Raw genomic sequence first — 22,416 nt, 5'->3', positions numbered from 1 at the left:
GACTGTGCGGTTCGAGTCCTCCCTCGGGCATGGGTGTGTGTGTGTTTGTCCTTAGGATAATTTAGGTTAAGTAGTGCTAAGCTGATGGACTGACGACCTTAGCAGTTAAGTCCCATAAGATTTCACACACCTTTTTTTTTCTTTTTTTTTCCTCTTTTCAAAGGAGTATTGACGGTACAACGATATGCCATGAACATCCAGTTTCCTCACGTTTTGCCTCTCGTACGGCAGTGTCGTGGTTCCCGTTTTCAACAGGACAATGCTCGTCCACACATAGCACGTGTCTTTTTCAAAAATATCTGCTTGCTTTTGAGGTATTAACGTGCCTAGCAAGATTCCCAGTCCATCCCCAATAGAATAGATTTGGGATCAGCTCGGACGTCAACTGTGTACTTTTCCAGTTATTCAGGATATCAGGGATTAGTTGCAGCAGTTATGGGACAGCTTGCCTTGGCACAGGATATAACATGTTCGCGGCACTCTTCCCAACCCAATCAGAGCATACATCCACCAGACGGAAAATAACATTATACCGATAAGTGGCTTCATATTTTCTAGTTCCTCGTTAACCTTCCTGGATATTGTAATCACTGGAGTAGGAATATATACGCTCCAACCGTGGAGTTTCATTTTCTTTCATTACATCCTTCTTCATGACTCTTTTTTTTCTCTATTTTCTGCCTGTACATTAACGTACAATGAACCCCAGACTGCAGACTAACCTGCAGGCACCACCTGGAAGACGCAGGGCTGCTGCTGGGCGCCCACTTCGTTGCGGCCCCAGCAGAGCAGCGTCCCGTAGTCGGCGTCGCTGAGGGGCGTGTGCGTCGCGACGCTGCGGCCCGGCTGCGTAGTGACGGCGGCGGGCGCCGTGGCGACCTGGGCGCTGCTGCCCGCTCCGGCGTCGGCGCCGCTGGCGGCCGTGGGAGCTCCGCTGCCGGCGCTGCTGTTGAAGGCCCAGCGGAAGAGCGTAGCCGGCGGCCGCGCGTCCACCTCGCACGGCACGGACACCGGCTCGCGCCGCGCCGCCCCCCACACCGTCTGCTGGCCCGCCGCGCACTCGGGTGCGTCTGCACAGCGCACAGTGGGAGGCGCTCCGCTGCAGGTTTGGCTAGGTTTCGTTTCGGGAACAGGATGTACACTACTGGCCATTAAAATTGCTACACCAAGAAGAAATGCAGATGATAAACGAGTATACATTGGAGAAATACATTATACTAGGACTGACATGTGATTACATTCTCACACCAGTTGGGTGCATAGATCCTGAGAAATCAGTACCCAGAACAACCACCTCTGGCCGAAATAACGGCCTTGATACGCCTGGGCATTGAGTTAAACAGAGCTTGGATGGCGTGTACAGCTACAGCTGCCCATGCAGCTTCAACACGATACCACAGTTCCTCAAGAGTAGTGACTGCCGTGTTGTGACGAGCCAGTTGCTCGGCCACCATTGACCAGACGTTTTCAATTGGCGAGAATCTGGAGAATGTGCTGGCCAGGACAGCAGTCGAACATTTTCTGTATCCAGAAGGGCCCGTACAGGACCTGCAACATGCGGTCGTGCATTATCCTGCTGAAATGTAGGGTTTCACGAGGATCGAATGAAGGGTAGAGCCCTGGGTCCTAACACATCTGAAGTGTAACGTCCACTGTTCAAAGTCTCGTCAATGCGAACGAGAGGTGACCGAGACATGTAACCAATGGCATCCCATACCATTACGCCGGGTGATACGCCAGTATGGCCATGACGAAAACACACTTCCAATGGGTGTTCACCCCGATGTCACCAAACACGGCTGCGACCATCATGATGCTGCAAACAGAAGCTGGATTCATCCGAAAACATGACGTTTTGCCATTCGTGCACCGAGGTTCGTCGTTGAGTACACCATCGCAGGCGCTCCTGTCTGTGATGCAGCGTCAAGGGTAACCGCAGCCATAGTCTCCGAGCTGATAGCCATGCTGCTGCAAACGTCGTCGAACTGTTCTTGCTGATGGTTGTTGTCTTGCAAACGTCCCCATCTGTTGACTCAGGGATCGAGACGTGGCTGCACGATCCGTTACAGCCATGCCGATAAGATGCCTGTCATCTCGACTGCTAGTGATACGAGGCCTTTGGGATCTAGCACGGCGTTCCGTACTACCTTCCTGAACCCACCGATTCCATATTCTGCTAACGACTTGGATCTCGACCAAAGCGATCAGCAATGTCGCGATAAGATAAACGGCAATCGCGACAGGCTACAATCCGACCTTTATCAAAGTCTGAAACGTGATGGTACGCATTTCTCCCCTTACACGAGGCATCAGAACAACGTTTCACCAGAAAACGCCGATCAACTGTTGTTTCTGTATGAGAAGTCGGTTGGTCATCTTCGTGGTGTAGCAGTTTTAATGGCCAGTAGTGTACCTCAACAAGAGCTTTTCACCTTTGGAAGCAGCATTCTAACGTCAGCGATATCCAGCCTAAAACCTTCAGTATGGTATTAAGCCATTCATTCGGTTATTATCCTCAGAAAGCTCATCTTCATATATTTATAAACGTGGAAGAAAGGCATCACTGAAGTGCAAAACTAAGGGAAAATTTAGGAAAGTTACAGAATACGTCAAACTTATCATCAGCCAGAACATGATTCCTTCGTCATCAGAGCATTCTGTGGGGAAGTTTAAGTTCTGAATTCCACTTTCAGTCCAACAGATAGTTTTAAAGTCCCAGATTAGACTTCAGTACGCAATCAATATCTCAGAGTGAGACACTCATGTTGAGACCATAAAAAAGGCAAACATGAAAGTATGAGAGAACAAATAGTTCGAAAATTAAGAACTATGAAGATAGAAACGAACTACAGAATACTTTTTCTCGAATGAAAGGGACACTCGTCAAGGCTAAATATGGACCCTTTAAATTTGAAGAACTAGATTTCCCCACCAGACTGTGTGTAACATTTCTGTTCACACTACCGGTTTCCGGCATTCCAAACTTTTAAGTGTGTCTTTAGTGACGTATGTCTGCCCCGATAGCTGAGTTGTTAGCGCGGCGGTCCATCACGGCAAGGGGTCCGGGTTCTATTCCCAGCTGGGTCGGAGACTTTCTACGCTCAGGGACTGGGTGTTGTGTTGTCCACATTATCATTTCATCACATCAGTTTAAGACAACGGGAAACCACCACTGGGATCACTTCGCTAGACGCTCATGCGGTGGACCTCTCTGACGAGACCTGCCGTAAAGCAGAACACAAAGCTTTTTTAGTAACATATGTGCCTACATCGTTGTCGTTAATTTAAAAATTGCGTGCCTTGTATACAGCCGTCAAACGTCCTCTTTTTGTAATATTTCCTATTTCTTATTTCCATATCGCAAAATGAGGACGTTTGACAACAGTGCTTAGCGCAATTTTTAAATTAGCCACATTATGTTACTAGAAACACATTTGAAAATGGCAATGCTCGAAACGTGTAGTGTAAAGAATAAAAATAAAAAAGTAAATGAATATGCACGGTATGGTAGAAGAAGGTGGTTCTTCAAATACATTGAGGCTGTGGAGCCTACAAAAAAGAAAATATTTGATCATTCATGGCTTGTGGAGGCCTTGCCTCCACCCAAATATTTTTCATAGTAGTCCTAAAGGTTGGTCCAGACATTAGCCATTCACTCGATTCATGAAGTTACAAATTTTCAGCTGTCACACCACTACTCTGGACTCTATTTTCATATACACTCTTGGAAATTGAAATAAGAACACCGTGAATTCATTGTTCCAGGAAGGGGAAACTTTATTGACACATTCCTGGGGTCAGATACATCACATGATCACACTGACAGAACCACAGGCACATAGACACAGGCAACAGAGCATGCACAATGTCGGCACTAGTACAGTGTATATCCACCTTTCGCAGCAATGCAGGCTGCTATTCTCCCATGGAGACGATCGTAGAGATGCTGGATGTAGTCCTGTGGAACGGCTTGCCATGCCATTTCCACCTGGCGCCTCAGTTGGACCAACGTTCGTGCTGGACGTGCAGACCGCGTGAGACGACGCTTCATCCAGTCCCAAAAATGCTCAATGGGGGACAGATCCGGAGATCTTGCTGGCCAGGGTAGTTGACTTACACCTTCTAGAGCACGTTGGGTGGCACGGGATACATGCGGACGTGCATTGTCCTGTTGGAACAGCAAGTTCCCTTGCCGGTCTAGGAATGGTAGATTGATGGGTTTGATGACGGTTTGGATGTACCGTGCACTATTCAGTGTCCCCTCGACGATCACCAGTGGTGTACGGCCAGTGTAGGAGATCGCTCCCCACACCATGATGCCGGGTGTTGGCCCTGTGTGCCTCGGTCGTATGCAGTCCTGATTGTGGCGCTCACCTGCACGGCGCCAAACACGCATACGACCATCATTGGCACCAAGGCAGAAGCGACTCTCATCGCTGAAGACGACACGTCTCCATTCGTCCATCCATTCACGCCTGTCGCGACACCACTGGAGGCGGGCTGCACGATGTTGGGGCGTGAGCGGAAGACGGCCTAACGGTGTGCGGGACCGTAGCCCAGCTTCATGGAGACGGATGCGAATGGTCCTCGCCGATACCCCAGGAGCAACAGTGTCCCTAATTTGCTGGGAAGTGGCGGTGCGGTCCCCTACGGCACTGCGTAGGATCCTACGGTCTTGGCGTGCATCCGTACGTCGCTGCGGTCCGGTCCCAGGTCGACGGGCACGTGCACCTTCCGCCGACCACTGGCGACAACATCGATGTACTGTGGAGACCTCACGCCCCACGTGTTGAGCAATTCGGCGGTACGTCCACCCGGCCTCCCGCATGCCCACTATACGCCCTCGCTCAAAGTCCGTCAACTGCACATACGGTTCACGTCCACGCTGTCGCGGCATGCTACCAGTGTTAGAGACTGCAATGGAGCTCCGTATGCCACGGCAAACTGGCTGACACTGACGGCGGCGGTGCGCAAATGCTGCGCAGCTAGCGCCATTCGACGGCCAACACGCGGTTCCTGGTGTGTCCGCTGTGCCGTGCGTGTGATCATTGCTTGTACAGCCCTCTCGCAGTGTCCGGAGCAAGTATGGTGGGTCTGACACACCGGTGTCAATGTGTTCTTTTTTCCATTTCCAGGAGTGTATAATAAACGACTCTTCCTAACACTGTGTAATGCAAGGCAGTGTACTTTGATCGTGGAAAATGGGTCAGCAGAAAAAGTAGCTGCTACTGGTCGGTTGACCAAAAAGAGTTACATGACCATGATGAGCTTGACAAATGAGGAAAGTAAAATCTTCTATCAGAGCCAGCAGGATTTAAATAACTTTTCCTTCGACTGTTACGAGCAGCTCAGTTTTCTTTATCGAGCACTAGCAGCAGAGTTCCTGGAGAACAGGTAGTTTTGATAAATTGTATGCATACAATGAGTGAGCAGAGTAGCATCATTAGTATGGTACCAATCGGAACATATTGGTGGACATGGAAATAGCCAAGGATCGTCGGAATCCAATTTCACTGTCGTGATTTCCTTGCTGGTTTTGGAATGGATGAGATGATGGTAATAAATAACTTGCCCATATCATTTTATTGTTCTTGAGCCCGGCGGTGTTGTTGGCGTCGCCTTTCGGATTCCTGGCGCCAGTAGCTCGATCTGTCCTGTGATGTCCCTTCGGTTTGAGGCCACTAAGGTCTTTGATCGAGGTTGTTGATGGGGACGGGGCGTGTTGTGGGGTGGCGAATTGGCGAGTGGTAACGGACAAGGACGGTGTGAGAGGTCCATCTTTTTTTTATCTCATTTTGTCGCTTTTGTTCGTTGCATCTGCTCGGGGCGGATGTCGTAAGACATTCGTTTAAGTTCGTTGTTGATCGATTAACTCTGACCGAAAACGTTGAGATATTGTGCCGGCTCCACCCGGCGAGTAAGGCGAGCGCTTGTGCAAGCGTCTTGGGCGCGGAGTGCGGTGGGTGTTTCCTGGGAGTATTTGTTGGTAGATTTGAACCCGTGGCTGAATCTGACAAGGGAACCTCCCCATCGCACCCCCCTCAGATTTAGTTATAAGTTGGCAAAGTGGATAGGCCTTGAAAAACTGAAAACAGATCAATTGAGAAAAAAAGAAGAAGTTGTGTGGAAGTGTGAAAAAATAAGCAAAATATACAAACTGAGTAGTTCATGGGAAGATATGCAACGTCAAGGACACTGGGAACACAGGAGCGCAATGGTCTCATGGTAACCTGAGCAGCTGCGGAACGAAAGGTCCTAGGTTCAAATCTTCCATCGAATGAATAGTTTAACTTTTTATTTCCAGTTTATGTGACAAACTCTTAAGTTTTCATCACTTTTTTGGGAGTGATTATCACACCCACAAGAAAACCTAAATCGGGCAAGGTAGAAGAATCTTTTTACCCCTTCGCCAAGTGTACAAGTTAGGTGGGTCGACAACATATTCCTGTCATGTGACGCACATGCCGTCACCAGTGTCGTATAGAATATACCAGATGTGTTTTCCTGTGGAGGAATCGGTTGACCTATGACCTTGCGATCAAATGTTTTCGGTTCCCATTGGAGAGGCACGTCCTTTCGTCTAGTAATCGCACGGTTTTGCGATGCGGTCGCAAAACACGGACACTAATCTTATTACAGTGAACAAAGACGTCAATGAACGAACGGACAGATAATAACTATGCTAAAATAAAGAAAATAAAATTTTCACTCCAGGGAAGACTTGAACCAAGGACCTCTCGTTCAGCAGCTGCTCACACTACCACGGGACCACGACGCTCCTGGACTCACTAGCTCCATTAAGTTGCCTATGTGACCCGTGGACTACTCAGTTTGTATATTTTGCTTATTTTTTCACAGTTCCACACAACTTCTTCCTGTTTTCTTAATTGATCTATGTTCAGTTTATCAAGGCCTATCCACTGTGCCAACTTATAACTAAATCTGAGGGGGTGCGATGGGGAGGTTCCCTTGTGAGAGCCGTCTTCGCGCGTAGCCCGGCCAGCCATTTAATAATGGCTGGTGACAGTGGTCACATCGTTGCTCTGTAGCTTTTGCCCTGTGGATGCCGCATGATTTGTTGAATTGTCGGTTTGGTCGGAGGATATTAAAATAGAGTAAGGAGTCGTTGATGCCAAGACATATACCCGCTTATTCAATGGAGACCGTTCATTTATGTTGCGGTGATTGGTTTGTTGTCTCACCACAAATCTGCTATTATATGTTTTAGCTCAGTGTCGTCACCATAGTTGGTGGTAGTTTTCCGTACACACGCTCCGGTCGGCTAAATTGTGAGTGGCATGCAGTTCTCATTTTGTTGCATCGTTGCTGCTCCTACAAGCTTCTTGGCCTTGCTGTTTTGGCGAGTGCTCACTATCGGTTGGAGAAATCGTCTTATAGTGAAGAGAGGTGCTATTTTATGTGCACTGATCAAGAAGAATTCTGTAAAACGCAGCTGGGCAGGAGACACTACAAAATAACTACGGACTTCTTGTAGTGGGGCTTCTTCACCGTCAACAGACGCGGAACAAGGTCAATGTTGCCTGTGTATGACGCCACGCCCTAGTACACAGTGCACGCCACATCAGTTGTTTGGAAGTTGTCGCATTATATTGCTGTTATTCTGTGCCTGGCTTGAGGCTAACGGCAAGCTGTGAGTCGTTCATTCTCTCTGTCTCTCTCTCTCTCTCTCTCTCTCTCTCTCTGTGTGTGTGTGTGTGTGTGTGTGTGTGTGTGTGTGTGTGTGTGTTCATTGTTACAAGTGTCCTATAGTGACGTTTTACAATCCTATGGCGGAACGTGATTATTGATTTTACGTATGTGTGCTGGTCGTGGAAGATTGGGTTGCGCCATTAGCAACAGTAGCTGTGAAAGAATTACACGCCGTTTGTATTCCCTTGAAATATACCAATATACCAGGAATTGTTTGCCACATTCAGTGTGAGCAAAGAACTGATGATTTCTAATTTGATAAAGAGCAATTGGCTTGTACTTTTGATACAATTTGCCAGTAAATTAATTTAAAAGTGCGTCTGTAAGAAATTTTCTTGGGCCAATAAAGCTGCCCCCTAATTTTAAGTTAGATGTGAATGCACCACGCTCCCTTATGATAGTGGACTGATCAGTTATCTAATATAAGTGGTGTCTACGGAGAATTAGCACTGTTAAGCGGTTAAAAATGGTCTGAGCACTATGGGACTTAACATCTATGGTCATCAGTCCCATAGAACTTCGAACTACTTAAACCTAACTAATCTAAGGACATCACACAACACCCAGTCATCACGAGGCAGAGGAAATCCCCGAACCCGCCGGGAATCGAACCCGGGAACTCGGGCGTGGGAAACGAGAACGCTATCGCGCGACCACGAGCTGGGGACCACTGTTAAGCGAGTTTATTTCAGAGCGTATCTGAAGGGCGTGATAAGCTATTTAAACTCTACGGCACGAAAAATGACTAGTTTGGTCTGATGATTTGACGTGTAAAGAGCATAGAGCGTAATGGTGTTCCGTTAAAGCGGCGAATTGGGCACTAGTAGTTATGTTTTGCGTTGTCCTGTGTTGATTGGTGACCAGAGATTCATTAGGTGTTAGATGTGGTGTAAATTGTTATTGTGGGGTGGTTCTCGTCGACGAGACTGAACTGATTTAAATTGGAATTCATTTCTCGTTGAATGTTTTAAGGTGGAAACCTGTGGGAAAAAAGCCAAATTTTGATATTTTTTCCTGTGGAGAAATGTAGCTGGTAAGTTCTGTGTCCTTTGTACCCCCTCCCCCCCTCTTCCTCCTCCCAGAGACTGTAGAAGGCTAAAAGCAAAGTAGATACTCAACAAATACATGGCGCTCTTGTATGAAGTTCTAGCAAACTGATGTTCATTGATACGGTGGTATGGAATTCATCAGCAACTTAGGATGTTAAGTGAAATGGCTTGGGCTAGTAGAGGCGTAGTTATATTACAGCAGTGATACCATTTATTAACAACGCTACTATCGAACAGTCACTGAAATATAATGTAAAATTTTTCCAAATCAATTATTTTAAAAGTGCACAGTAATTATAAATAACGTAATAATGATTCTAAATCAATAATAATAATAATAATAATAATAATAACTAAAACAATAATACAAAAAAATTCTCTGTGACAAGAGTAGCATTAGCAGTGTACGCTGACAATAGAGCTAAATCGCTCTTCAACGTATCTTATAAAATCTCAAATTATTAATGAGTTCTGGCTCAATCTTACTAGAAACCCTCTTTTCGAGAATAATCAACAAGTTAATTCTAAAATCCTAACCTAAGCGGCGTACATAAAATCATAAATAGTATTTAATTAGACAGAATAAATACACTATGTGATCAAAAGTATCCGGACACCGCCAAAAGCACACATTTTTCACGTTAGGTGCATTTTGCTGTCACCTGCTGCCAGTTACTCCATAACAGTGACTTCCATAGTCATTAGACATCGTGAGACAGCAGAATGGGGGGCTCTGCGGAACTCACGGACATCGAACGCGGTCAGGTGATTGGGTGTCAATTGTGTCATACGTATGTACGCGAGATTTCCACACTTTAAACATCCCTACGTCCACTGTTTCCGATGTGATACTGAAGTGGAAACGTGAATGAACACGTACAGCACAAAAGCGCACAGGAAATCTTCGTCTGTTGACTGACAGAGACTGCCGACAGTTGAAGAGGGTCGTAACGTGTAATAGGCAGACATCTATCCAGACCATCACACAGGAATTCCAAACTGCATCAGGATCCACTGCAAGAACAATGACAGTTAGGCAGGAGGTGAGAAAACTTGGATTTCATGTTCGAGCGGCTGCTCATAAGCCACACATCACGCCGGTAAATGCCAAACGACGCCTCGCTTGGTGTAAGGAGCGTAAAAATTAGACGATTGAACAGTGCGGAGTGATGAATTACGGTACATGATAAGGCGATCCGATGGCAGTGAGCCGGCCGGGTGGCAAAGCGGTTCTAGGAGCTACAGTCTGGAACCGCGCGACCGCTACGGTCGCAGGTTCGTATCCTGCCTCGGCCATGGATGTGTGTGATGTCCTTAGGTTGGTTAGGTTTAAGTAGTTCTAAGTTCTAGGGGGCTGATGACCTTAGAAGTTAAGTCCCATAGTGCTCAGAGCCATTTGAACCATTTTTTTGATGGCAGTGTGTGAGTATGGCGAATTCCCGGTGAACGTCTTCTGCCAGCGTTTGCAGTGCCAAGAGTAAAATTCGGAGGCGGTGATGTTATGGTGTGGTCGTGTTTTTCATGGTGGGGGCTTACACCCCTTGTTGTTTTGCGTGGCACTATCACAGCACAGGTCTACAATAATATTAAGTGCTTGTCACTGTTATAGAGCAATTCGGTGATGGCGATTGCGTCTTTCAACACGATCGAGAACCTGATCGTTATGCACAGCCTGTTGTGGTTACACGGTGGTAATATCCCTGTAAGGACAGGCCTGCACAGAGCCCGGAGCTGAATCCTACAGAACACCTTTGGGATGCTTTGGAACAACAACTTCGTGCTCGCAGTGCCGGTGGCACTGTGAGCTACTCTGACGCTCCACGTGCACTCAGTTGAAGTGGAAAGACACCACTAGCTTCGGCGCAACAGTTAAGTGGGGCGGGACTTTAACTGTGTTGCATAACCACTGCACATCAACGTAATCCTTGATTACAGAATTCGTTGTCAAAGAAGTTTATAACTCCAACTGTCTGGCAATTTAGCATACCTGATTTTTATCATATACTGAGACTGATTTGCAATCAGAATGGAGCGATGGTAGTAGAATCTCCAAACACAGTATAGGAGAAGCAAATTCCTTCGAGCTGGTAAATATTTGAGAAGTGCAATCCTGGCAAGGATGTTAGAGACGGAGAAGAATCGTACGTTTGCATTGGAGGCATGTTTCTCTACACATGTAACGAAATACGAGGACATGCTGAAAAGTAATGTCTCCTTTTTTTTATTCAGTATCAGTTTACGTATTACATGTCACGCGTATCAGTTGCTCGACTTTCCCGCTTCAGTGACGCAAACTGCAATCCTTTGCCGCTAGAGGGCTCAGAATGGTAGCGTGTGACATGGCGGTGTGCAACGTAACTGTATCAGTACGTGAGAAACAGAGTGCGGTAATCGAGTTTATAACCGCAGAATACTTGCTTCCAATAGAAATTCATATCATAATTAAAGCTGTGTACGTGATGACAATAACGACATCAATAATGAGCGACGTTGGACTTTTCGTGGTCGTAATGAAGGAAATGGTGGTGCTAACCTCAACGTGTGAGACAGAACTCAAAGTGCATGTCAGCGTACGGCAATCGACGAGATTTTTTGTACTCTGGATGAGGATCAGAGGAAAACTTCGTATAAAATAGACAAAGTGTGGCACATCACGATACATGTACAGCCTTCCACTGCAGAACTGCAGTACAAAAATCTGTGTGCACAGTGCTGCCTCTAATAGTCACATCTGACATGAAACAGGGGAGATTAGACGACAACAGCTTCTCTTACTATTTGAGCGTAAGGGTGATGGTGTTCTTGACAACATTGTGACAGGTGACGAAAACTGGGTTCACAACAGAGCAATGGTTCAAATGGCTCTGAGCACTATGGGACTTAACATCTGAGGTCATCAGTCCCCTAGAACTTAGAACTACTTAAACCTAACTAACCTAAGGACATCACACACATCCATGCCCGAGGCAGGATTCGAACCTGCGACCGTAGGGGTCACGCGTTCCCAGACTGAAGCGCCTAGAACCGCTCGGCCACACCGGCTCGCAAAACAGAGTACCAAGAGAGTTCCGCCACAAAGATCACCGACGCCAAAATAGCTCAAGACCATGCCGTCGGCAGCAAAGTCATGGTCACAGTGAATTTTAGAATTTATGTCTAAAAGCAACACCATAATTTCCGCAAGGTATGGCTAAGCCCTCCGGAAACTGATAGCATGAATTCGAAGTGTTCGTCAACACATGGAGCATCCTCTCCTCCAAAATGACAATTCGAGACCAAACACGGGCTCTGCTACGTCTGCAACAATCCGCAGCCTTAGGTTCACTATCATCGATCGTCCCCCATACAGTCTTGAGTTGAAACCCTGAGATTCTCATCTCTTTCCAAATCTCAAAGAAAACCTTCGGGGACTGCACTTTGACTGTCATGAAGCGGTGCAAGCGGAGATAAGGTCGTGGCTCCGTCAGCAAATTCAAGCTTTATACAGTGACGGTATCAGCAAATTGGCCTCTCGGTGGGAGAGATGTCGTCGCCAGGTTGACTATGTTGAGGAATAAATATACTCGCAACAAGAGTAAACATGTAGAATGTTAACAAAGTTTATTTTATTTAAAAAACTGTAAGCGTTTTCACACAAAAATTTCGGAAGCATAAATTTCCAGCAGTCCGTCGTAGATAAGAGTTAGTGGTATCTCAGTGGCATTGCTAATGCCGTATCGAGCGCGCCAGTCGCTGCAATCAATGACATGGTGACACCAGCTCCCAACGCCGCGTGCCTGCTTCCGTGCCGTCCACTTCTACGACTCTGCAGCCAAGTCTGAGAAACTGACCACTTTCAGGAAGCTTCCATGCTACCCAGAGGGTTCATCGATGCAGAGGAAGGAGGCAGAGGCGGATCTTTCATATGGTCACCGACAGACAGCTGTATTTAAACCCCCAAAGGACCAGCCGATTGTTACTGTAACTGCTAAGCAATGTTGTGACGCCAAACTGTGTGGGACACAGCCATGGAGTCGACGCCGGCCGCTGTGGACGAGTGGTTCTAGGTTGAAGCGCCTAGAACCACGCTGCTGCTACGGTCGCAGATTCGAATCCTGTCTCGGGCATGGATGTGAGTGATGTTCTTAGGTTAGTTAGGTTTAAGTAGTTCTAAGTCTAAGAGACAGATGACCTCAGATGTTAAGTCCCATAGTGTTTAGAGCTATTTGAACCACGGAGTTGACGATGCCCCAATGACGCAGCTGCCACCACACTCGCCATGCTCCAAACAGCTGGCTGCCGCCTGACTACCAAGGCATTTGGCAGCCAACACTCCGCTGTCGTCTCTACAAGCTCATTCACCATCTGCCAACCGCTGCCGAGGCGCGCAGGGATGGCCACCCACCTCAGTACTGCTGAGATCTACCAGCCAATGGTCCAGAGGTTGATTCTGGTTGCGGCCGTCATCTGCCGCAAAGTAGCAATACGTCGCCGGCTGTCTCTGGCCGGCAGCAAAGTCGTGTCGAGAGGTCTGGTCGTATCTGCCGAGTCGGCATTTATGGGGCCCACCTCCAAAATGTGTGGGTACACCGCAGGTCGTACGGTACGCATATTGCTGGGACAAGACAAAGGCAGGCCACGCCCGGGACGAGAGCGTTTACAAATAATTGTTCAGCTTTAACATATTAATAAAAAACTGTTAGTTACTTATGGTTTCGCTGAAGCGACCACAAAGTCCTCCAATCTTCTTCATATACTGGAGTGCAGTGAGAGACACTCCTTTGCCGATTTTCAACAGTGTCAGCTAAGAATTAACTCTCAATTTACGATTATGGTTCCGCGTCAGCTATAGAATATTTCAGAACGTCTGAAAATTTGAACCGGACCGGGACTCGAATCTTGATTTCCTGAGTGTGAAAACATCAGCACAAATGGAGAATTGAGTCGATTCTGGAGGCGTGCTCGGGTAGTCAAAGTGGTCAAAGTGGCCGCTAGCGACATGCCGAAAATCCAGGTTCGAGTCCTGTTTTGAAATATTCCACAGCTGCAGCGAAACCATAATCGTGGTATTCGAGTTCATTTCTAACTGATTAGAACTATTCATCGTGAACTCAGTGTCTCATATAGTACCACAGTAAGTCATTCCATAGCAAGGCAATGACGAGAGAAAACAATATCTTGCCCTGTGTCGGAACCACGGTCATATAATGTGAGCACAAAGGAGTGAAGACCATAGGGACAGATGGAGGTCTTAGCCGCTCATGGAGGCCACCTCGGATAGCCGAAACGATTAACACGACAACTTAGACAATCGGAAAACCGGGTTTGAGTCCCAGCCTGTCTAAAATTGCCTTTTTTTCTCAAATACCATAGCCATAACCATAATCGTAATTTTTGAGTTTATTCCCTCACATTCATCCGAACGCAGGACGCTCCAGGTGGGGGCTTCGCATCTCTTGACAAAAACCAAGTCGTTTTCCACCACCCAGTAGCGGTCGTAATGCCCTCGCCAGCTGTATAATCGTGTCAGAGATGGGATAACTTTGAGACTGACTGATCGACAAAGACGAAGCAATAATTTCATTCTGGTGACAAAAGCAGACTGAGACTGCAACAGCATATGCAAGAACAGCTCAGATTTTCGATATTCCACGTGACATCTTTCTATCCTTATGTCCTTTAATTCCCGCCATCCTGTTTTTCCCCAGATCGGGTTTAGACTCAGTTACTGTATTTGGTAAAGACCCCTGGAATCAATCATTAACACGTCTGGCATCTACAGACATCAAAAAATGTTTTGCATCACCCAGATTCCGAGAACTTCTGAAGATAGACGTGGACTGTGGATATTGTATCACAGACACAGTTCCTTCGACTGTTCAGAGATGTCACTAAACCCGCCCAAAGATCTAAACAACTATGCATGAGCAGCGCCTATTAGACGGAGGGGACCCGACAGCCCATCAGTTCCAGTCATACCACCGGGAAGGAGGCACACGGCTCGTGTTGTATGTAGTTTAACCATGCCTAGACGGTCAATACCGTGGTTTCCGCATTGTTACTTTGTGCCAGGAAGGGCTCTCAACAAGGGAAATGTCCTGGCGTCTCGGAGTGAACCAAAGCGATATTGGTGGGACATGGAGGACATACAGAGAGACAGGAACTGCCTCGCTCAGGCCGCTCAAGGGCTACTACTGAAATGGATGACCGCTACCTACGGATTACGGCTCGGAGGAACACTGACAGCAATGCCACCGTGTTGAATAATGCTTTTCATGCAGCCCCAGGACGTCGTGTTACGACGCAAACTGTGCGCAATAGGCTGCATGATGCGCAACTTCACCCACGACGTCCATGGCAAGGTCCATCTTTGCAGCGGCGATACCATGCAGTCCCAACAACAAGCCGAATGGACCGCTCAGGATTGGCACCACGTTCTCTTCAGCGATGAGTGTCGCATATGTCTTCAACCAGACAATCGCCGGAGACGTGTATGGACGCAACCTGGTTAAGCTGAACGCCTTAGACACACTGTCCAGCGAGTGCAGCAAGGTGGAGGTTCTCTGCTTTTTTGGGGTGGCAATATGTGGGAACGACGTAAGTCACCGTATCGGCTGTACGATATGTGAGTGCCACCCTCCGACCGATAGTGAGGCATTCGTCTTCATGAATGATAGTAAGCTCCCCCATCGTGCACATCTCGTGAATGACTTCCTTCAGGATAACGACATCGCTTAACTAGAATGGCCAGCATGTTCTCCAGACATGGACCCTATCGAACATGTTTGGGATAGATTGAAAAGGGCTGTTTATGCACGACGTGACCCACCGACCACTCTGAGGGATCTACGCCGTATCGCCGTTGAGGAGTGGGCAATCTGGACCAACAGTGCCTCGATGAACTTGTGGATAGTACCCCACGACGAACACAAGCATGCATCAAAGCAAGAGGACGTGCTACTGGGTATTAGAGGTACCAGTGAGTACAGCAATCTGGACCACCACCTCTTAAGGTCTCGCTGTATGTTGGTTCGACACGCAGTGTGTGATTTTCATGAGCAATAAAAAGGGCGGAAATGATATTTCTCTATTCAAATTTTCTGTACAGTCTTCGGAACTCTCATCACTAAGGTGATGCAATACTTTTTTCATGTGTGTATAAAGTGCAATTCACTCCATGGACTGAATCACATGATGTATAAATGCTGGGTATTCCGACAAAATGTCCATTACGACGGCCGCTGCCGAGAGTGTGCATGACTTAGGCATGGGTTACCTCGGGTTTCCCGATACCGTGGGAATAGGTCAGAATAAGCATCAGGTTTCTCATTTAAACCGGAATTTCGTAAAACAGAGTAATGTAAATAGTTCAAGTGTTTGTTTAGGTACGAGATTAAAGTAACTTTTCGGAGAGACTTCTACTACGTGGAATGTGCGCCGTAGCAAGGCGTATAGCAAATACTTAATGCGTTTAGTTTAGTAGGAAACATGGATATAGTGCGATATTTTGAATATTTGGTGAAGTTCGTACTTCGGAACAGGAATGTGCTGTTGTATTACCGGCACCAGGGTAATAGTAAATAACAATTAGCGCCCAGCTGAAATGCAGATGATAAAATATAATGCACATGATAAGATATATGTGAACAGTGGTACAGCGCTGACAAAGTAGAGCATGAGCGAATTGTCCAACAGTAACGGATGGTTAAGATTTTCACTCTTTCATTATGCTACACTGACACAAAGCAGTGACGTTCTGAAATACGACACGAATACGAGATGGCCGTTAGACCTGACATCATCATTAAACCGCTCTAGGTCCCTCGAAAGAGGGTGAGGATGACAGCATAAAATCCGCCAATGATGTTCGTCCAATCTGGAGATTTGATATTACGGGAGAACGAGTCAGGCAGTAAGAAATATCACGAAGTACCCAGCTGTGCTGACTGCACAGAATGGTAGCTGACTGTTACTCAGGAACTAAGTGTCTGGTATCGTAGAAGACCATGAAGCAGGAGCACTGCACTAATCACTCGGCTTGAGGGGCAACTCTCAGTTCATGTATTGACGTTGTCTTTGAAGAATTGAGGATTTATTATGGGGTGATACCATTGTGATGATGAGTTACGGTTACCATTATTTATAACTACATGTACGTGATTACTCTGCAATTCACAATAAAGTGCCCGGCAGAGGGTTACATGAACCTCCTTCATGCTGTCTCTCTACCGTTCCACTCCAACAGCGCGCGGGAAATACGAGCACTTAAATTTTTCTGTGAAAGCCCTGATTTCAATAGTTTTATCGTGATGATCGTTTCTCCCTATGTAGGTGGGTGCCAACAGAATGTTTTCGCAATCGGAGGAGAATACTGGAGATTGAAATTTCATGAGAAGATCCTGTCGCAACGAAAAACGCCTTTTTTCCATGATTGCCACTCCAATTCAAGAATCATGTCTGTGGCACTATCTCCCCTATTTCGCGATAATACAAAACGAGCTGCCCTTCTTTCAACTTTTTCGATGTCATCCGTCAATCCCACCTGAAGCGGATTCCACACCGCACAGCAATACTCCAGAATATGGCGACAAGCATGGTGTAATCAGTCTCTTTAGTAGACCTGTTGCACCTTCTATGTGTTCTGCCAATGAATCGGAGTCTTTGGTTTCCTCTAACCACAACATTATCTATCTGATCGTTCCAACTTATGTTATTTGTGATTGCAATCCCTAAGTATATAGTTAAATTTACCGCTTTCAGATTTGTGTGACTAATCGCGTAATCGAAATTTAGCTGATTTCTTTTAGTACTCATGTGAATAACTTCACACTTTTCTTTTTTTCACGGTCAATTGCCAAATCATTTTGCAATTCGTTTTGGTCATCTGATGACTTTACAAGACCTTAAATGACAGCATCATTTACAAACAATCTAAGACGGCTACTCAGATTGTCTCCTATGTCGTTAATATAGATCAGGAACAATAGAGGATCTATAGCACTTCCTTGCGGAACACCGGATATTACTTCTGTTTTACTCGATGACTTTCCGTCTATTACTACGAACTATGACCTTTCTGACAGGAAATCACTAATCCAGTCGGACAACTCAGGCGATATTCCATATGCACGTAGTTTCCTTAGAAAGTGCTTGTGATGAACGGTGTCGGAAGCCTTCTGGAAATCTGAAAAAATGGAATCAATTTGACATCCCCTGTTGATAGCACTCATTACGTCATGAGTATATAGAGCTAGTTGTGTTTTACACGAACGATATTTTCTGAATCCGTGCTGACTATGTGTAAATATATCGTTTTCTTCGAGGTACTTAATAATGCTCTTACACAGTATATGCCCCAAAACCCTACTGCAAATCGACGTCATTGATATGGGCCTGTAATTAAGCGGATTACTCCTACTTCCCTTTTTGGGTATTTGTGTGACTTGGGCAATTTCCCAGTCTTTAGCTACGGATCTTTCTGTGAGCAAGCGGTTGTATAAATATGGAGCTATTGCATCTGTAAGAAACCTGACTGGTATACAGTCTGAACCGGAGGTCTTGCCTTTATTGGGTGATTTAAGCTGCTTTGCTACACCATGGATATCTGCTTCTATGTTCCCCATTTGGGCAGTTGTTCTTAAATGGAATTTAGGAAAACTTACTTCGTCTTCTTTGATGAAGGAGTTTCGGAAAACCCCGTTTAATAACTCTGCTTTAGTGGCACTGTCAGCAGTGACTTCACCGTTGTTATTGCGCAATGAAGGTATTGATTGCGTCTTGCCACTGGTGTGCTTTATGTATGACCAGAATCTCTTTGGGTTTACTGCAGATTCCGAGACACGGTTTTGTTGTGGAAATTATTAAAAGCATCTCGCATAGAAGTACGCGCTATATTTCAAACTTCTGACAATTCTGGGGATTTTTCGTTGTTTTAAATTTGGCTTGCTTTTTTCGTTGCTTCTGCAACATCGATCTGACCCGTTTCGTGTAACATGGAGGATCAGTACAACCACTTATTAATTTATGTAGTATAACATCTTGTATTATTAACATATTCACCGGGGTGTGGCAATGGAAAATAAAAACATCATTAAGTATAAATCACATGAAATGAAAAGAAACAAACCCATTCTCAATTAAGTTGACTATCTAATTGAATAATATATATTCAGCCATAGCCGTTTCTGTATTGCACCCGTGGTCTAGGGGTAGCGCCTTTGATTAGTAATCAATACGTCCTCGGTCATAGATTCGAATCTCGCCACTGCTTAAATTTCGACTAATAATCAGCGCTGGCGACCGAAGACTTGCGTCATAAGAAGTGCTTTCATTATGCCAACGGCCTTGTTAAGAGAGCGGAGGAGCGGACAGAGGTTCAGGGCATTTTCTAGTCCTAGAGGAGGGAAACTGCCCCTAAAAGCTCAAGAATCAATGACATGAGGATGCAGAAGGAAGTGGAAAAGACTGCATTAAAGACACGTTACGAGTTTCCACAGGGCATGTTGCCTATAATTGAAAAAGTGTCAAGATGACCTCTCAATTGGTAAAAGCTTCCCGAATAGTCCCCGATTCGAATCTCCGGGAGGGGAATGCCAAGGGGAAGATGACAACGGGAAAGAGACTGAATAACCATAGAAAGGATAACGTTCTACGATTCGGGTCGTGGGATGTCAGAAGTTTTAACGTGGTAGGGAAACCAGAAAATCTGAAAATGGAAATGCAAAGGCACAATCCAGATATAGTAAAGGGTCAGTGGACGTGAAATGGAAAGAAGACAAGGATTTCTGGTCATATGACTATAGAGTAATATCAACAGCAACAGAAAATGGTATAACGGGAATAGGATTCGTTATGAACTCGAAGGTAGGGCAGAGTGTGTTTTACTGGGAACAGTTCTGTGATAGGGTTGTTCTTATCAGAATCGACAGCAGACCAATACCGATGACGATAGTTCAGATATATGCTGACGTGGCAAGCTGGAAAGAGGAATAGACAGAAAACGTATATGAGGATGTTGGAAGGGTAACACAGTACGTAAATGGAGATGAAAATCTAATAGTCGTGAGGGACTGCCAAGGAAGGAGAAATAGAAAAGGTTGTGGCAAGGAATGAAAGAGGAGAAAGACTATTTGAGTTCTGTAATAAATTTCAGCTGGTAATAGCGAATATCCTGTTCAAGAGTCACAAGAGGATAAGGCAGGGTAATACGAGAAGATTTCAGTTAGATTACATCATGGCAGACAGATATTCAGAAATCAGGTACTGGATTGTAAGGTGTACTCAGGAGCAGATATAGGCCTAGGTCACAATACAGTAGAGATAAAGAGTAGGCCGAAGTTTAAGTCATTAATCAGAAAGATCAAACCGCATAGAAGTGGAATATCGAAGTACCAAGAAATGACGACATACACCTGAAGATCTGCAAGACTATCGATACAGCAATAAGGTAGTAGGCAGTACAGTTGAAGAGGAATGGACACCTCACAGAACTTGGAAATAGAAACGTAGGTACAAAGAAGGTAACTGCGAGTAGCCACGGGTACCAGTTGAAACACTTCTGTTGATCGATGAAACCAGAAAGTACAAAAATTTTACGGGAAACTCAGGAATACAGAAACACAAGTCGCTGAGGAATGAAATAAATAGGAAATTCAGGGAAGCTTATACGAAATTGCAGCACGAACAATGAGAAGAAATCAAAAAGGAAATGATTATCGGAAGGACTGACTCAGCATGCAGTAAAGTCGAAACAACCTTACGTAACAAGTGTGGTAACATTAAGAGTGTAATGGGAATTCCACTGTTAAATGAGAGAGCGGATCGATGGAAAGAATACATTGAGAGGCTCTATGAGGGGGAAGTTTTGTCTGTCATGACGGCAGGAGAAACAGGAGTCGATTTTGAAGAGATATCAATCCACTATTAGAAGCAGAATTTAAAGAGCTTTGGAGGACTTAAGATCAAATAAAGCAAAAGGGATAGATAATATTCCACCAGAATTTCCAAATTTTTGAGGGAATTGTCAACAAACGACTATTCACGTAAGTGTGCAGAATGTATGAGTCCGGCGACATACCATTTGACTTTCGAAAAAATACCATCCATACAATTTCGAAGACTGCGAGAGATGACAAGTGCAAGAATTACCTCACAAACAGTTTAACTGCTCATGCATACAAGTTGCTGACAAGAATAATACACAGAACAATGGAAAATAAAATTGAGGATGTTTTAGAAGACGATCAGTTTAGTCCTAGAAAAGGTAAAGATACGAGAGAGGCAATTCTGACGTTGCGGTTGATAATGGAAACAAGAGTAAAGAAAAATCAAGACACGTTCATAGGATCTGTCGACCTGGAAAAAGCATTCTACAATGTAAAACGGTACAAGATGTTAGAAATTCTGAGAAAGATAGGGGTGAGCTATAGAGAGAGGCTGGTGATATACAATATGTACAAGACCCCAAGAGGGAATAATAAGAGTGGACGACCAAGAACAAAGTGCTCGGATTTAAAAGGGTGTAAGAAGGGATGTACACTTTCGCACCTATTGTTCAATGTGCACATCGAAGAAACAATGATAGAAATAAAACAAAAGTTCAGGAGCGGAGAAAAATTCAAGGTGAAAGGATATCAATGATACGATTCGCTGATGACATTGCCATCCAGAGTGAAAGTGAAGGAGAATTATATGATCTGCTGAATGGTCTGAACAGTCTGATGAGTACAGAATATGCATTGATAGTAAATCGAAAAAAGACGAAGGTAATGAGTAAGTAGTAGAAATGAGAACAACGTGAGGCTTAACATCACGATTGATGGTCACGAAGTAGATGAAGTTAAGGAATTCTGCTACCTAGGCAGTAAAATAACCAATGACGGACGGAACAAGGAGAACACCAAAAGGAAGCCAGTGATTGCAAGAAGGGCATTCCTGGCCAAGAGAAGTCTACGAGTATCAAACATTGGCCTTGATGTGATGAAGAAATTCCTGTGAATGTACGTCTGGTTTGGTTCAAATGGTTCTGAGCACTATGCGACTTAACTTCTGCGGTCATCAGTAGCCTAGGACTTAGAACTAATTAAACCTAACTAACCTAAGGACATCACACACATCCATGCCGGAGGCAGGATTCGAACCTGCGACCGTAGCGGTCGCCCGGCTCCAGACTGTACGTCTGGAGTGCCGTATTGTATGGTAGTGAAACATGGACTGTGGGAAAACCGGAACGGAAGAGATGTGATGCAATAGACTAATGTTGAATCTTTGGTGGACTGTTAAGATCGTTTTCGTTTCTTTTGAGTAATGTACTTCATTTACTAGAATTCCTCTTGCTGCGTATTCGGCTCGCTGGCAAGACTTTATTTGTCTCAAGTAAATCTGAATAACATTATTTACAATATGTGTCTGGGAGAGACAGTCAAAAGCATCACGATATGTAAACGATGTCAACGTCGAATAGTTTTTCGTTATTTGACTGATACCCGTTTAAAAAGACTCGATTCATACTTCCATCCTGAGCGCTACGGCGAATGTGTCATCCATCTTCGTATATTTCCCACCTCTTAACCCACAGTACGTAAGGCAAGATATTTTATTTATCCCTTTCGTGACGGGTGAAAGTGAAGGAGAATTATATGATCTGCTGAATGGTCTGAACAGTCTGATGAGTACAGAA

At 45.3% G+C, this 22,416-nt stretch overlaps 1 protein-coding gene across 1 annotated transcript in view; it reads right to left on the bottom strand.

Moving 5' to 3' along the window:
- Positions 1–22,416, bottom strand: part of LOC124776686 (nephrin-like) — a 174,030-nt gene that overhangs the window by 129,116 nt on the left and 22,498 nt on the right. The window contains exon 5 of the mRNA XM_047251791.1: positions 723–1,070. Coding sequence (XP_047107747.1) covers positions 723–1,070 — 348 coding nt within the window. The remainder of the gene's footprint in view (positions 1–722; positions 1,071–22,416) is intronic.

This window comes from Schistocerca piceifrons, chromosome 1 (assembly GCF_021461385.2).
Source record: "Schistocerca piceifrons isolate TAMUIC-IGC-003096 chromosome 1, iqSchPice1.1, whole genome shotgun sequence".
In the NCBI taxonomy this organism is placed as follows: Eukaryota; Metazoa; Arthropoda; class Insecta; order Orthoptera; family Acrididae; genus Schistocerca; species Schistocerca piceifrons.
The sequence above is the reverse complement of the archived record's forward strand: the minus strand, read 5'-3'. Positions and strand labels throughout refer to the sequence as shown.